At 44.0% G+C, this 17,145-nt stretch overlaps 1 protein-coding gene across 3 annotated transcripts in view; it reads right to left on the reverse strand.

The window, feature by feature from the left end:
- Positions 1 to 10,206: 10,206 nt before the first annotated feature.
- Positions 10,207 to 17,145, reverse strand: part of ADAMTS18 (ADAM metallopeptidase with thrombospondin type 1 motif 18) — an 80,237-nt gene continuing 73,298 nt past the window's right edge. For all 3 annotated transcript variants that reach the window (XM_063410475.1, XM_063410476.1, XM_063410477.1), the window contains 2 exons: positions 16,373 to 16,520; positions 10,207 to 12,233 (listed from right to left, as the gene is read on the reverse strand). In XM_063410475.1, the coding sequence (XP_063266545.1) occupies positions 12,118 to 12,233; positions 16,373 to 16,520 (264 nt within the window). In that variant the 3' untranslated portion in view covers positions 10,207 to 12,117. The remainder of the gene's footprint in view (positions 12,234 to 16,372; positions 16,521 to 17,145) is intronic.

The following is a 17,145-nucleotide window of genomic DNA, read 5'->3' on the forward strand; positions in this document are numbered from 1 at the left end:
AGAGAACAACCTGACACCCTGTTGCTCAGGGTGCTGGCAGCAGTCCAGTCAAGTCCTCCTGCAGTGACAGATGTGGTTTTGTTGGAGCAATGATCCTATAGGAGGGTGTGGTTTTCCTCTGAAGGTCCAGTGGTGCTGAGATGGGTCTGCTCTTCCTCTGGGAATGCAGTGCACACAGGCTGTGCTGCTGTTCTGAATCCCAGGGTTTATCCAGGTGGGAATGCTGGGCTCCTCCCCTGGGTGCAGCATCTCCCATGGATGATGGAATTGTATCAGCCCTGCAGTGAGCCTTGATGGCCCCTGGACAGCAGAGATCCCCTGGAGGGAGGGTGGGTCAGGAAGAGATAAAGAACACTGCCCCAGCTGGTTTTAACAGCTGCCAAATAAGAGAACACACCAACTCCTTCCCCCCAGAGCCATGAGGAATGGGTCATGGAAGAGATAAAAAAAAACACCTCCTCAGCCAGTTTCAAGAGATGGGAATAGAATACAGCTTACATTGAACCCAAGACAACACTGCAGTGAACACAAGTCATTCAGGGCAAGGTTGAGACTTGTGACACTTAAAGTTGTTTAAACCCATAGCACACACATTAAAAAAATCAAATCAAGAGCCCAATGCTCAGGGTCAGGAAAGGAGAAATCCCACAAGAAAGAACGGCAGGACTTTGCTAACTATGACAACCAATATCTGTTATGCTGAAGTGGATTAAATGATTCTAGTATTTGTATATAATTCCTCAGAGCAAACTGGGTGTCCATACCATTTCAGTTCTCAAGGAGTAAAAAAAAAAATTATTGCTAACTATTAATATCTGTGGTTGGGAAATGGGGGGGTGGAAGACAGTGCTTTAGAGGTGCCCCAAATCTTTAGTGTCACCCCCTTAAATGTCTGAGCTGTGACAGACACTGAGAAGTGCCTCTCTCTCTTGTCTGGCCTCTGCCACAGAACACCATGGCAGCAAATCCCTCCCTGGGTACAAAGGAGAGGAAGAAGGAGGTTTGTGGGGGCAGCAGCCTGAGTTTGTCAGGATCTCTGCAGCTGGGGCGGGCCCACCTTCCCTCAGGGAATGTCCTTGGGCTGTGCTGAGCTGCCACCAGGACTGAGCCCTCCTGCCCTCCAAGGAAGGCAGAGAGATCTGAGCTCACACTCCAGTTGCTGGGCTAATAGCAGACCTGCTGCTGGCTGTGGGGGGATAAAGGGGCTGCAGCTCTCCTCTGGAATGAATAAATAAATAAACACTGTTTCTGCTCCTCCACAGATTTGAAGTGGAACCTCTGTGCATGTGTTCAGCTTCTACACAGAATCACACTGTATGTGCAGACAGGCTCTCTGGGGCACGGGAAGTCAGAAATCAGTAAAGGGCCCCAGCCCCACACATCTGGGGCATCCAGGACCAGAGCTCCGAGGGCTGGAGCACAGTCAATTCTTAAGGAAGAGGGAGAAACTGGGACACAGGAGCAGCAACCAGTGTGAAAGGGAAAGGAGGGGAGCCCAGCGTGGCATCTCAGTGTGACCCAGTGTTTTGTGGAGAGCTGTGTGAGCCCAGGGAGATTTTGAGTGAGACCTAATTAAAATCATCTGGCCCTCACCAGAGAGGTTTCTTTTCCTTGCAATTATTTTTTGTGTGTGTCAAGGATATTTAATTAGGCATGTAGAGCTGATGTTTCTAAGAGGAATTGAAAGCACATTCATAGCTATTTTTAATGTTATTACATTGTTAGACCTGGGGATTGGACACTGCAAGTCCACAAAAACAAATAAACTGTATGGCCAAGTCTACAGCAGTGGATCAGGACTGACATGATCTGCAGGCCAGGAAGTTCTCTGTTTTGGTAGAGTTTTGGGAGGTAATAAATATCTAAGTACAAACTCTACAACATCCCAGACAGAGTATCATCACCAGGGTTTCATTGCCTCTTCTATGACCTACTCACCCCCCTGCAGCCAATTTGTGCCATATTGACACTGGATGGAACTTTGGAGAACTACAGTTTTGATAAGGTTTTCCACTAGTATCTTAATTTTTTGTTTCAGATTATTAGTTTTTTGGGGTTTTTTTTAAATTTTCCTTTCAGTGATCCCATTTATAACTAGATACCATCTGGAAACGTCACAGCAAAAGGCAATTTAGCAAGCAGTGGTTAATAGGTAACCACTGGAGTGATGAGGTGCTGACTCTGGCTGCTTCATTATAATTCCACACATTCTGTGTCCTTGTAGCACAGGGATAAAGCTGCATGTTGTGGCTCTGTGAGTGCCCAGAGCATGAGACAGTCAGTGTGTAGCTTTGTCAGACATCTCCCTGGGGTGCTTTTGCAAAAGCAGACTCCAAAAATCACACCTGAATGTTTTTCCTGTAGATCCTTATGGTTGAGGGCTTTTTCCTCCTTTTTCTTTTTGTAGAGCTGGAATTCAGCACACACAGCTAGCAAATACAAGTGCTTGTTTTGAGATGAACTGGGCTCACTTTTCTTTCTCAAATGACTTCCTGCTAATTTCACACCCACAGACAAATCTGGCTGAGCAGAAATGGCCCAACACACCACAGCAGTGGAGCAGGCTCTCTGTGCCAATGCCCAGGGACTCTGCTGGAGTCACCATCCCTGGAAGGGTTCAAAAGCTTGCACTGCACTTGAGGACATGGTTTAGTGCTGAACACGGTGGTGGTGCTGGGCTGACAGAAGGATTTGGTGTTCCTAGAGGCCTTTTGCAATTAATGATTCTATGAACCTCTCCATCCCTCCAGACTTTGTCCCTTTTTTTCATATTGCATAATGTCCATTATGCCCTGTTTTCAGTCAACAGAAATATTTTGATTTAGCAATGGGTATGTAAGAAAAAGGTGAGGTATATATGTGTGTGTGTGTGTGTGTGTGTGTGTGTGTATATAATAAAATCCTACACTTGTTGTTGAATGAAATTCTGAAAATCACTTAAACCTCAGATGTCTTTTTCAATACTTGAACTCTCCCCCAAACATTAACTTCAAGAATCACAGAGGGGTGATAAATCTTGTCTCCCAGCTCAGTGACTGAAGCACCTTTTGCTCTGCTACTGCCCTGACTGAGGCAAAGCTCCTCTGCACTCATGGTAAAGTTTGGCATTGTTTTAGCTCTGTTTTAGCACTGGTTTAGCACTGGTTTAGCACTGGTTTAGATCTATTTTTACACTGTTTTAGCTCTGTTTTAGCACTGTTTTAGCACTGCTTTAGCACTGTTTTAGCACTGCTTTAGCACTGTTGAGCTCTGTTTTAGCTCTGTTTTAGCTCTGTTTTAGAACTGTTTTAGCTCTGTTTTAGCTCTGTGTTTGCAGTGTAACTCCAGCCTCTGTGAAATTCCCGGGATTTCCTTGGAGCTCTCCATTCCTCTCTGAACTCACTAGGTGGCTGTCTAAGAACACACATGGTCTGTGCCTGCTCTGCTCCTCACCCTGCTCTGCAGAGCAGCCTCTCCCCAGGCCCTGGTGCCCCTGCCAGGGCAGCTGAGCAAACCCAGCCTGCACCCCTGGGTCCAGATCCCTTCAGTCCAGCCGGGTTTGTTCCCCAAGGCACAATTATGTATTTATATCAGCTGTGTCCAAGCCTTGCCTGAATGCGTTCCTCACAATTTTTTGAATTCTATGAGGTATTCCTGGGATCTGGGTAAAAATAGGGAATAAGATACAGAAGGAAGGCTGAAGGGGCTTCATTCTGCACCTTATTCCCTATCTATTTTAGCTAGGGAAAACTAAATGAGGGCAGTGAGGCAAATCTGCTTCCAGCATCTGGAAATTGTGGTTTGCATGTCAGGGGACAGACTGAGAACAAATCTGTGCTGTTCACTGAACATTCTTCATGCTCAAGCCCTTGTTGCCAGATGTGACTTGGGCCCAGCCTGTGTGCACTGGTGCTGTGTGGTTATGAGCCCTTTAACCTAAGGGAAATTATTTCTGATTAAGATGAAAACTGGACCCCAAGGTTCAGGCTGAGCTGAACTTTGGGCATGTATCTCGGTTTTCCAACGCTTTTCCTTGGAAACCCTGACCTAGGAAGGAAAATATGCATGGATCTATCTCTAGTCTGTGTGTCATCCTATTGTCTCCAGTTCTGCAGAATACAGAGCAGGGAATTAGACCACACAGCAATGAATGCATCTCTCCAGAGCACCTCTGGATCTGACTTGCATGGTTTGTGCTCCTCTGGACTACCCCAGGAAGAGGAGGCAGGGAATTGGCAGTGTCTTTGCCTTACTGGGGTTGTAGCAAAGCCCAATTGGCACATGGGAATGCTCTTAATTGCTTATGCATGGAGAAACAACGGAGAGGATGGGAGAACAGAAAGGAATATAAATGTTATCTGTACTTAATCAGTGTTTTCCCATCACTGTGTTTTCAACAGGATACTTACATTCCATGAAACAGTAATTTTTCTTTCAGTTCAACCTTGTTGAAAAACCCAGATTTACCTGACACTTTAACCATTTTCAGTTGGGAACTGTGACATGAGATACTTAGTCTGAGGGCTGGGTCAACTCCATATCTTCCAGAAAACCTCAGACTGTGAAATAGTTTGTTTCCTGTCATCAGGACACCAAATGCTGATGTACAACTCTCCAGGGCCTTCTGGGAGTTGTAATTCTCTCGTTCTCTGCCCAGCTCTGGTATTTTTTGGCACCTTGCATCTACACAATACCTTTTCCACGTGCAGATAAATGCATAGCTTTAAGCCCTCATTTGCCATAAATCTCAATTTCCATATTGCAAGTTTAGCTGAAATAATAACAAATTGCCAAAATGTTTTTGCCTGGCCATCAAGTTTGAAAGTTAAATTCTTGGCTCAGAGTCGGCCAGATTAATATGAAAACCTAAAGCTGATACTGGAGCTGATCAAACCATGCAGCCTACACCTGAGGGGAATTTTTCTCATGGAATTCATTAAAAAGTCCTTATTTTCTCTTGATTAGATCTGACTGTTGAGGTTTCAATAGAAAGCAGCAACTTTTACGTGGACAGCAGTGGGAGCTTTGCTGTTCCAAAGCCATAACTTTTAATCAGCACAGTTCCCTGTCAAAGTGGATTATCCCAGGACACTTCACAACCCACTCTGCTCCCACACCCCCGGTGGCTTCAGGGGGGAGCTCTGGAACAGGAGGAGGGGAGCAGTGAGAAAGGGGATGCAATTGTCCGAGAGAGACAGAGCCATGTGCCAAAATGTCTGAAGGTTTTGGGACAGTATGGTTCTCACATTATTGGTGCTTTATTTTTTAATCAACTGCTGTTTTTAAAAAGGCAAATCCACGGTTTGCCTTCCTCCTGTATGTGGTTAGTGTGCCACAGTAAATCAATTTGGAACCTGAGGTGTAACCTCTCCTTTCAAACAGTCCTTTGGTAGTGGAGGATGCTGGCTGGGATCCATCCAGTAGGCATGAGGTTCAGAAGGTTAATGAGAAGTTCAGGCAAGAGCATTTACAAAAGCCAGCACCAAGAACAACCCAGTTCTTGCAGCAGTCTGAGTGGGCAAAGTGGGATTGTGCAATCTAGGAAACTGGGGAACTGCTTTAGTCTGGCAGTTTCCTGACAAGACATAGCACATACTGAATAGTTTGGGTGTTTTTTCCACCTTAATTTTGTTCCTGATAAAAAACAAGATCTAGATAAACAGTCTGTAAGTATACAATATATCTTGTGTATATTGTATATATATTGTGTATTGTATATATGTATATGTATGGATAAGAAGGGGTTGGGTAGCAGTTTCTAAAACTGGCCTGATTAGAGGAATCTCTGAACCAAAAGAAGAGTTTTAGTCTCCCTCCAAGTCAGGATCTCTCAGCAGATCAGGGCTGTTAGCAGGACGATGACACATTAACACCGGGACCCCACTTGCCCTTATACAGACATGAGGTGAGAGTTGTTCCTGCCCTAAATAAAATGAACCATTTAACCAAGGGGATACTGGAAATGGTTATCTAGGGAGAGGTGGTTAAAGGGCTGAAAGTGATCACTGGTTTTGTTAAATCCAGTCTCTGACCACAGCAGGCTGCCATGTCACAGGAGTAGAATCAAGAATGAATCCAAACAGGGTCTACTTTTCTGTTCCACTTCTCCTTTTTCTTCCTCAGCACAAGTGAAGAAATTGCAAAAACCCCATCTGCCACCTTACAGCAGAATCAGTCCTGCAGGTCAAAGGTTCACATTCACAGGAGATTGCAGAAGAGGTTAAAATACATGCAGCAATACCCGAAATCTTTCCAAGGTGACTCTATTGAGGCTTTCCAGTACCTAAAGGGCTCCAAGAGAGCTGGATGGGGCCTTAGGGCAAGGGCCTGGAGTGACAGGACACAGGGGAATGGCTGCCCTCTGCCAGAGGGCGGGGAGAGCTGTTCTGTGAACTTCTGCATCCTCTGAGGAAGGGTTTTCCCCAGTGGTCTCCCACAACCTGCACTGAGGCATGAAGACACAGGTGCTTTAGCTCTGCCTGACTGTTCATACCACTGCCTTACTATTACCTTACTCTGCCTTACTCTTTAGTGGCAGGGCTGGTGCAACTGGGCAGGGTTCTCCAGGATGTGCAGGTTCTGGGGTGGGGTCACTGTGCTCAGCAGCAAATGGAATGGCAGATTGGGACAGACTGGGGGAGCTCAGTGCTGGCACCAGCCTGTGGGGGCTGCCCTGCTCTGCTCCCCAGCCTACCTGCCAAATGTCACACAGCTCTGCTGGAGATGGAGGTTAGCAGGCTGATCCTGACACTTGATTTTACCTGAACCCAAGGGAAATTATTTCTGATTAAAATGAAAATTGGACCCCAAGGCTCAGGCTGAGCTGAACTTTGGGCACGTATCTCATGCATGTATGCAATGGAATTTGTAATGAACGTCATGCCAAGTCCACGATTTTCATTAAAAGTTCCACTGCCACTGTGAAACAACAAAATAAAAACTCAGTATTAGCTGTTAAGTGGCCACAGGACACGAGTCCAGCTCAGGTTTGTGTGACAGTGGGTTTGTCACACAACAAATGGACAGTGGACAGTTTGTGTGACTCGGGTTTGTGGTCAGTGGATATCACAGCCCCTTACACTGCCTGACAGCCTCAATCAACAGCTGGAGGCTTCTCAAACGAGATGTTCCAGTTTGTTCATGCACAGTTTGGGGTTTGCAACTAGTATTTTGGTAGTGGACGCCAAACCCCTCAGAAGTTGTGGGAAATGATACAGTTTGAAGAAGTAAATCCTATATTTAATGGGTGAGAGCTGTGTTTTGTTATTGTCTGTGTTGGTTGATTTTTCCCCACACATCAGCAAAGCCCAGACTCATGGAAGTTCTGGGCAACTTGGCATCTGCAGTTTATTTTTACAAAACCTGAGCTGATGAGAATTTTGCTGACAGGCAATATCTCTCTAAGAGTGAAATGTTCTGATCCACTTAAAATATCAATAGAGAGAGCTGTACAGTTAAAGTCTTTGAAAGTGAAAACTCCTTTAATAGATATCCTGACTCCTCTCAACTAATCTAAACAGAGACAGTAGAGGACCATTATTTCCATGGAAGGAGAGTGTTGGTAGGGTATTCCTGCTTTGGGGAGAATCCCTTCAATTGTCCTGTCAGACAGACCAAATTCAGATGCTGAGCTGATTTGTGAAGGTCCCAAAGAAGATCCCAAAAAATTCTTGTGTATGCTTTCCTCCAAAATCTCTTTGGTCTCCAGAGATAAGAGCTTCATAAGTAAACATTTCCCATAAAAACCCATTCATAGTCCTCGTGAATGAGCTTTTTTGTCAGCTTTCCTGTTATTATGGGAGGATTAGTGAACATTATCACAACAGAACATAATGAATTAATGTTTGGCAGCCCAAGGGATTCTGAAGATCTCTCATTATTTGCAGTAGGCACAGAGCAGTGTTGAGGCTGACATGTATGGTGACAACAGCTTGATTTAATGCTTACAAAGTAAGCCTGGAAGTTAGAACTTAGCTGAAGGTTCCTCTTCCATTGGCAGAATCCAGAAATGAAAACAGGGTTTTTTCATGACTGAATAATTCTTTTTTTGAACAGAAAGTACATAAATATTTAGTAGCTTGAAGCATAGGCCTCGTAATAGATGTTTTTCTTCAGGGAACATCAGGAGAACTGTTTTTGATGTTACTACATCATATTGTGAATTGAGGAATTCAGGTTTTGTCTCTGGCTCAGCCCAGTTGGCAGAGGTTTACTCCCCTTCCCATAGCCCTGCCTGGGGTGTGCTGGCTGCTGGAAGGCCAGAGGGTGCTTCTGATTCCCTGTGCTCCAGGCAGAGGCTGTGGCTTTCCCTGGGCACCCTGAGGCAGCTGCTGTCCCCTCCTGCCTCAGAGCCCTCTGCAGGGCTGAGGGTCAGGTCAGCCCACGGCCCCTCTGCCCCTGACTGGAAGCTCAGGGTGAGGGACTCCAGAGTGTGATCGACATCTAAGGACACATTCCAGCCCAGCCCAGCCCTGCTTTGTCCTGAGGAGCAGAGGATGAAGAATCCCCACAGCGGCAGTGCAGTGTGCAGGAAGCAGGCAGGGAGGACAGCTTGATTTGGCTGATGTTCATACATCAGTGCCTGGGGAGGGATTTAAAGTGTCTCCTGGAAGCTGGATCTCCGTATTTCAGGACGTTTTTTGACAAGAAGGAGGCTTACTGCATTGCCAAATCCTCACTTCTCCGTGCCCAGTAGCTGGCAGGTGAGTGATCCACATGGATTTCCCTCCTCTTGGCACAGTCCCTGTCTTGGTTAGGACTCAGCACTGAACACACCTCATTTTGGATTTCAAGGCAGTGTCAGGGTAAAGTTCCTCAGTGCTGCTCCTTCAGATCTCACCTGCACAGAGCTGCCTTGGAGATGTCCTGCACTGTCCACACAGACAGTGAGCCACCAGCAGCATTTTTCCTCCTAATCACCCTGAGCTCCCCAATAACATGATCTTTTGGTTTCTTGTGGCACACTCAGGACTCTGAGCCCCTCATGACCTGTGCATACAGTCCTGAACACAACATCCCAGTGACTCTGTCAAGCTGCATTTCAACCACAACAGAAACAATAATATTAATTTATTTTCTTGATGCTTTTGAAAAGGATTTGCTGAAAAATAAAGGAAATATGGGATATGGATCGGGTTACCATAAAACCACATGCAGTGAAACATTTATCTGTCTCCAGCATTTCATGTCTTCTGGGCATCTGAGAGAGCTGAGTTTGATTTACACAATCAAGCTATTCATTAAATATCTGTTTGAGCTTTGGGCAGATGCATCCTTTACCTGAGTGATGAAATCTGAGCGGTGGAAATGGAGCTATTCCTTTGTGAACAGAGCCCATCCTGCTCTATCAAGTGAGCCTTGCAGCAATACACTTCCAGAGGACTGCCAAGCTTTGTGCACCAAATACCATTGTAAGAGCTCAGCAATAAAACAGTTGTGGACTTGGGGGGGATCCAAGCACACAATAGCACATCTTTATGCAATATTTCCTCTTTCAACACCCCCCTCCAACCCTGACATTCACCGACAACCATCGGGTCGCTTTAATTCCAAAATTCTAGCCCCAAACACTAACCAGTTTATAGTCTGAATTCCTGTGTGGGCATATTAATTATTTAAATCACTAGTCCAAATCCCATTCCAAAGAGCTCTTGCTGGGAGTCCTTCAGGAGCAGACTGATCTGTTATTGCTCACTGGATTGTGGCATCTCAGGGTTTCTATCAACAGCCCTCTGGATATCTGGCTCTTGTGAGAGCACGGGGTGGCTGTGAGTGAAGGGAAAAGCACCAATATATGTTGGAGAATGCATCTGAAATGATCAGAGAAATGATACCCTCCCTCCCAGGGATTGGCTTGGAAAGTTTTTAGCCAGTTTTAGAACAAGCAAGCATCCCCAGGCAGATGGGAGAGGCTGTGGAACCTCCTGCTGTGTTGAGTGAGGCTCCTTATCTCGGATACCACCTTGCAGATAAATCAGGGAAGAATACTGCTGGCTGTGGTGCTCCCACTGCCTTTGCTGGGAGGGGTTAAAGCTCAGGTTTGTCTTGCAGATATATTGTTGTGCATTTGAGCTTTCATGTTGTCATGCAAATAAAACCATGGATTTTTGCCCTGTTTTGCCTTTTTGGGCCCAATTTCCCAATTATACAGCAACAGAAAAACAGAAAAACTTCTTATGGGACAGTCAACAAACATGCACACAGCACTTATAACACTTCATATTTACTTATAACCTCCATATTTTATTCATGAATTTTACAATTCCAAATATAATGAAACAGTTAGAGTATTTTATTACAAAGCTTATAAAATAATTAAATATTACACTTATAGTTTTTGCTTTTTTTACACCATAATTCATATTTTGTGACACTACCATCTTCTTTCCTCGGTTCTCACTTCAGGAAGTGAGCAAAGACATATAAAGGAAAAGCTATGCATTAATAAATTAATTATTTTACATCAAATAATAAAAAGGACACAATTATAAAAACAAAAAAAAACAACCCTTGTAGTTTTCCTAGAAAAAAGGTTATAATTACACAATGTCCAATATCAAGACAGAGCAGTGGAGGCTGAGATATGTTTCCAATCATTTCCTAAAGCATCACAGAATACATGTTTTTAATTTAAATTGTTTCAGAAGGAACTGCTAATTTTAAGTGACCACTGTCTGGCATTAGTGCTGAGCTGGCTAATCCTACACTGAAACCATACTTTAAAAAAACACTCAAACTGAACTACATTCATCAAACAAAGTTGTGGGATTGGGTGGAATTAGATAAATATGTCCCTCATAGGCACTCCCCAGAAAATTACAGTAGGACACAGCTCTGTCTCAGAATTGGTTTGGCAAATAGGCTGGGGTTTTTTTATGCAGAAACCTGAATGGCACCATTTGATACATGGTGCCATCAAACATCTTGATACTGAACAGCCACAAATATCAGCATGTTTACAATTCTTTTGTTTGCTGGTGGATTCTGAACTAAATACAAGTATTAGGAGAGTGTATAAAAATAGAATTGACTTTTATTTGGTAAGAGTAAATAATCCACTTATCTTTTCATGCTTTTTTTTTTTTGTGTAACATGAATAAATAACTGTTTAGAGAAGTTCAGCATGAATTAATGGACTGTAATATTCTTGTAATTTCCTTTGGGTAATGAATGAATCAAAATTTGCAGAGAGATTTGAGACTAGAAGGAAGACATTCTTCAGTATCTTGGCATTCAAATAATCTAGCTTCTGAAACAAAACTACTTAAAAATATCAAGTTTAAATTTTAAAAGTACATACTTAATGAGCTTAGTTGAAAACATAACCATTGAGCTCAATCAATTTGAGTTCCTTGAGTTAGTTGAAATATGAAGTTCTATTTTACTTGTAACACAGCAATATTAAAAGTCCAAATATTCTAATGCTGCATATTTCTAGGAATACATTTCAAGTTACTAGTTAACCACCTCTGAGTTTCTACACGAAGCAGAAAATGAACTCTTCAAAAAATTATAAAAACATTAGCATGATGCACAACTTGCTTTTCCAGCAGCAAGTCTGGTAGAGGAGCACCATAAAATCTTTGTAGTGCACTATTTACTTCTGGTGGCCACTCGTGTGACGCAGCCTGCTCCAGCCCTCAGCCGTGGATGTCCCCCTGGGGCAGCAAACAGCTTCCTCACCCTGGGACAACAGTCACCAAAAATAGGAAAGGACACGCTTCTGGTGCTGTGACCTGTCCTGCAGCCTTCCTCCTGCAGCTCCCACGCTCTCCTGCTTTGCATTCTGGTAAATCAGCCAGAAAAGGCTCCCTTGCCTTAATTTCTTCCTCGTAACATGTGACAGTGCAAAATGACACACTTGAAGGAAGAAGGACTTCCCCTCGAGTCTCAGTGTTCAAGTGATCTGTAGTACCCTGTGCTTTAGTGAGGTCAGCAAATTAAGAAAAAATAAGAAAGAAACATTCCTTTTTCAACATATATCCAACAATTACTGTACCTCAGACATTCCCTTAGAAAAAAATGTCTCTTCCATTAGTGGTTTATGTGGCACCATGTCTTGCCTCAAAGCAGAGATAATTCCAACATAAATTGAAGAAGAGAATCCTGTCACTGAAGCGTTCAGACAACACGCTGCTATCAGTTCTTCTTCGTACATGATTTACAACATTGCTTGCCATAAAACTTGTGGTTACAGACACCATGCTGGGGCACCAGATGACACCAAGTGAAGAAATCCACACAAGAAGGATCATCTGAAGGAGAGAAACCCAAGCAATATGGTAAGGCTGTGTTTTAGCAAGTCTGCAAGTCGGGAAATGGTCCCACACCCTTGTATGCCTTTGGTAATATTAAAAACAAGATGGGTAACTCAATTCAAAGGAGAGGAAACATGAATGAGCTTTCATCTTTCATCTTGCTTTATTTTAAGAGCCATTAAATTTTTGTTAAGAGATTTGTTAACCTGACTGAGATAGAGCTAATATTATAGCAGGGTCAAAAGCCTAAGGAATTAAAAAAGTTGGAGCACACTTTGTAGCTCAGGAAGGCAAGAGGAAGTTCCACATGAGAGGATAAAAAAAGCCATCTGTGTAAATGAACCTACTCCCTATTTTCTACCAGTTGCTGGTTGCCATCATCATCCCCACGAGGAGTTTACCTGCACACGGACCTCAAGGAGCTCGGAATGCCTGGGCCCTGCCCAAGGGCTCTGCTCTGTGCTTGCATTCCAGCACTTTCTGCAGAGGCCTCTTTCTCTGCCTTCCACTCTGCAGGGAACCTCAGAAATCTCTTGTCTCAGACACCAGTTAGGTGTCATGAGTCTGGCTTTTAGGATGTTGACTATGCAATGTTGGCAAAATCTTAATTAACTGCAATGGGAGAAGAGATTTGCTAACTATGGTTAGTTCTCAAAAGTTCAGCTTTTAATTACAAATAAGCCAAATTATATTTTTCAATTAAAATCCTATTACTCTTCAATTTATGTACAGATATCATTTATACACACAGCTTTAAAAACACCTCGTAGCTGCTCCTCTCTCCAGTTTTGCAGTGGATGCTTTATGTTTCTTTAAAAGAGGAGAGTGATGATTCATATGGGTGATTTATAAACAAATTCACCATGTCTGAGAGAGCAGTAAGACTCAATGGGGCTTAGCAAAATTTATGGCTAAACTGAAATCTCCTGTGAGCATGGGAAAAGATTTTGTTCAGCTCTCAGAACTACTGTTTACATGGTCAATAAAAGGAATTTACAAGGAGACTGAACAAAAATCTAGCCACCACTGTCTGCATCCTCAGATCAGTTACTGAGTCACAGCACATAAATGCTCCCTCACAGAGCACAGACAACTTCTGCATGTTCCATGGGCCAGGAGGCACCCCCATTTCTCTATAGCAACTGCTTTGGTTTAATCACCACTGCTCTTTTTTTATTCCCTTTTATATGATGGTAAAGGTGATGTTTTTAAAGCCTTGATCACTCTCAAATTTATTTGAATGAAAAATAAAATAATTTCATAATAATAGTTCTTTTAAAAGATGCCATTTTTTCTACAGGTTTTAAAACCATGAGCTTGTCTTGAAATTCTAATGGTACAGAAAGAAAATACTGTTCTTGAACAGGAACTGGGGACCTCAGGACTGAACTGCAGCCTTCCCACTCCACACTCCACAACACTGCCTCTCTGTTTGCATGGAGTGTCAGCAGGGATCCTTCCCATTCCTTCACCTGCTGCCACCAGACAGAATTTGGGAGGACCCAAAGTAGACAAGAGAGGAAAAGCACACACCACACAAAGCAAGGAAAGCTGTTCTGATGAAGACAGGAAGGAACTCTCCTGCCATGAAAGGGTAAATTAAAAAAAAAAAAACCTGTTTAAAAAAATGTATAAGCACTGAGGAAGCCACGTTAATAAATCTTTATGTCCCCTTTGAAGATCAGAGGGCAATGCTAATATTGCAGAGGCATGGCTGAAATTGGGACCTAATCCAAAGGCTATTGGAAGGAACACAAAGAGTCCCACAAAATTCAGTGGGTGGGGATCAAGCAGTCAGGTCCTTATTTCTATTTACCCAAGTATTTATAAGTTGTTTAGATTTTCATCCATTTGAAGCAGCTGGATTTACTACGAGTTACGGTGACCGTAACTGCATCTAGAGAGGGGTGGAAATGACCCAGTTTGTCTAGGAAAGTGTGCAAACTCTCCCTGAAACATTAATTTCTTGCCTGTGATCACTGAGCTGGAGCTGCATGGCTGATAATAGAGACTGATTTGCTTCAATGTGATTCCAGCACAGCTGGTTTCCTCTCTTTTTGCTGCTTTAGACAGAAAGTTAGAGAGCAGCAAGGAGATAATTGATCTCTAGAGCCTGACGACCCAGGTATAATACAGGGGAAAAGGCTCCTGCAGATGTGAGGAGAGAGAGAAACAGGCCAAGGCCAAAATTAATAACAGACAGTACTTCAGCCATGAAATATAGCAGGGGAAAACAGGGGTGAAAGAAAAGTCCTTGCTATATCCTAACAGAAAAGGAAGTTACACAGAAACCCCGAAGTACAGCAGAACCTTTTAGGAATGTTAATTTGAAGTGTTAGGAACATTTACTGATAAAAACAGCAGAACTATTTACTTATCCCTTTTAGGACCATTTCATCTCCATATCCTTGTTTGGATTCAGGCCCCCTGATAGATGAGGCTGATACCCTGCATGTCTCGAGCTGATGCAGCAGATTGGTCTGTTGGGATCTCACTGGGTTTCACAGGGGCTTTGTGCACAGGGAATGCCAGGAATTGGGGCAGACTGGGGGTGGTTGGCTAATGTCAGTTCACAAGATGCAGGGCCAGAGCTTGACCTCTGCTCCCAGATCCATTACCACCTTCCTCATGCAAGCCAGCCTCAGTTTTATAGAGGCTGCTTTCAGCTCCCAGTTTTAAAAAGGTAACAAGTCAAGTAATGTGCAGTATTTTGAAAGTCGCTGTTTAAAGGGCTTTAGCATACCTAGATAACCAGATTATGTGGGACAAATGTGGACCTCCATGAGCTTTTTTTATGCAATTAGGAAGGAGTCACAACCAGTAACCACCCTATAAGCAAATCTCTGGAACTCTCTGTCTGTGGTGGTGCTGAGAGACTTCCCCTTCTGACATTCCATGTGGCACAAAACCTCTTGCTCTCCCCTCCCTTCTCATACTGAAGAGGTGCAGGGATAGTGTAGACATGAAAGTGGAAAGAGAACTTAATTTCACGTTCCCTGACTGCATGTCGTACACTGGTCAGAAGCAGTGGGAAAGACATTCTAGGTAAAGCAATTTTGGAATCTCTGGAGCTGGGTGCAGTCTAGAACACTAAAACTGTATGGCAAATTCTTACTGCTTAGTTCCAAAGCTGCTATTATTCATCAAAAGCAGTACCAGCATAGAATGCTTGTGTTTTTCAACAAGAGAGTATAAAAGTGCTGTTCAAAATCAAACAGCACAATTTTTTCACATACTTCTTTATACATATGCCTGTTTTTAAAGTCTCCAGTGCCAGTTGTACTCCCAAGTCTGCTTTAAAGAGGGCTCACTTGGTGAAGAAGAGATGCTGTTAATATCAGGGAGTTACTGTAAATCTGGAAGTCTGGGGAAAAAACATTTATGAAGGACCAGGCCAGATCCGTGGTGCAGCAAAAAGGTGCCATTTGCTGGGTATAGAACTGCCTGCTGAACATGAGCCAGCAGTGTGCCCTGGTGGCCAAGAAGGCCAGTGGCACCGGGCCTGGATCAGGAATGGTGTGGCCAGCAGGAGCAGGGAGGTCACTCTTCCCCTGTCCTGGGCACTGGTGAGGCCACACCTCGAGTGCTGTGTGCAGCTCTGGCCCCTCAGTTTAGGAAGGGCCTTGAGACGCTTGAGCGCGTCCAGAGGAGGCACCGAGGCTGGTGAGGGGCTTGGAACACAAGGCCTGTGAGGAACGGCTGAGGGAGCTGGGGGTGTTCAGCCTGGAGAAAAGGAGACTCAGGGGTGACCTCATCACTCTGTACAGCCTCCTGAAAGGTGGCTGCAGTCAGGTGGGGTTGGTCTCTTTCTCCAGGCAACAACTGACAGAACGAGAGGACACAGCCTTAAGCTGCACCAAGGGAAATACAGGTTGGATATTAGGAAGAAGTTTTTCACAGAGAGAGTAATAAAGTACTGGAATGGCCTGCCTGGGGAGGTGGTGGAGTCACCATCCCTGGATGTGTTTAAAAAAAGACTGGGTGTGGCACTCAGTGCCATGGTTTAGTTGAGGTGTTAGAGCATGGGTTGGACTTGATGATCTTGAAGGTCTCTTCCAACCTGCTAATTCTGTGTGTGATTCTGTGTGTGAACTGTAAGCACCATGCTTGCTGCAGCGTCTCGAGCTGAGCTTTACCTCTTTTCACGGGGACTGGGCAGAAGTTGGTGTTGCAGGCTCTGAGGACGGCTGGTTTCTGCTGGGGCAGGCAGCCAGCAGCGGGCCTGCCCTGGCGCAGGCACTGCACGCTCCGCGTCTGCACTCCCCCGCCGCAGCTCACCGTGCACTGCGCAGAGGGAAAACAAAACCTCCTCTCACTGCAGGCACTCCCACAGCCCCTGACAGCCAAAGGGGAGCTTTCAAGGGCCTTGGGAGAGACTTTCAAAGCAGGAGAGGTCAGGATCAGGTGTGCTGCTGTTCACCAATCCCCATAAGGACCAACTTTTCCAAGACCTGTGTGTCTTTTGGTTATTTAAGGACTCAGCTGAAAATCTGGTTCTTTACTTAGACATTGAGACAGAAACTGAACATTTTAGAAACCTGTTCCTGATTGTCTGCATGGATTTCTTTTGATCTCTAACCCTCTGGGCCCAACCCTGCTGCCTGAACATAGATAAAACTCCCATCAGAACCATAATTATTGCAGTATCTGGGGAAAACCACTATGAGTTTGCAGGAAGAGCTATGAAGTATTTTAAAATTAATAAGCCTTTTACTTTTATGTGTTTCATGAAAAGTTGTCTTTAAGATAAATGTGATCATTTTCATCTGATTGCAATTGTCAGGCATACATTGTTTCATGTAAATATTATTAAATGAGTGTGTGTCTCATTGATATATGACTTATAAAGTAGATAAGTTCCAGAAATACAGAAGCTTGTTTGCAAGAATGTAGAAACAAATACAGACTG

This window comes from Prinia subflava, chromosome 13, assembly GCF_021018805.1.
Source record: "Prinia subflava isolate CZ2003 ecotype Zambia chromosome 13, Cam_Psub_1.2, whole genome shotgun sequence".
Classification (NCBI taxonomy): Eukaryota; Metazoa; Chordata; class Aves; order Passeriformes; family Cisticolidae; genus Prinia; species Prinia subflava.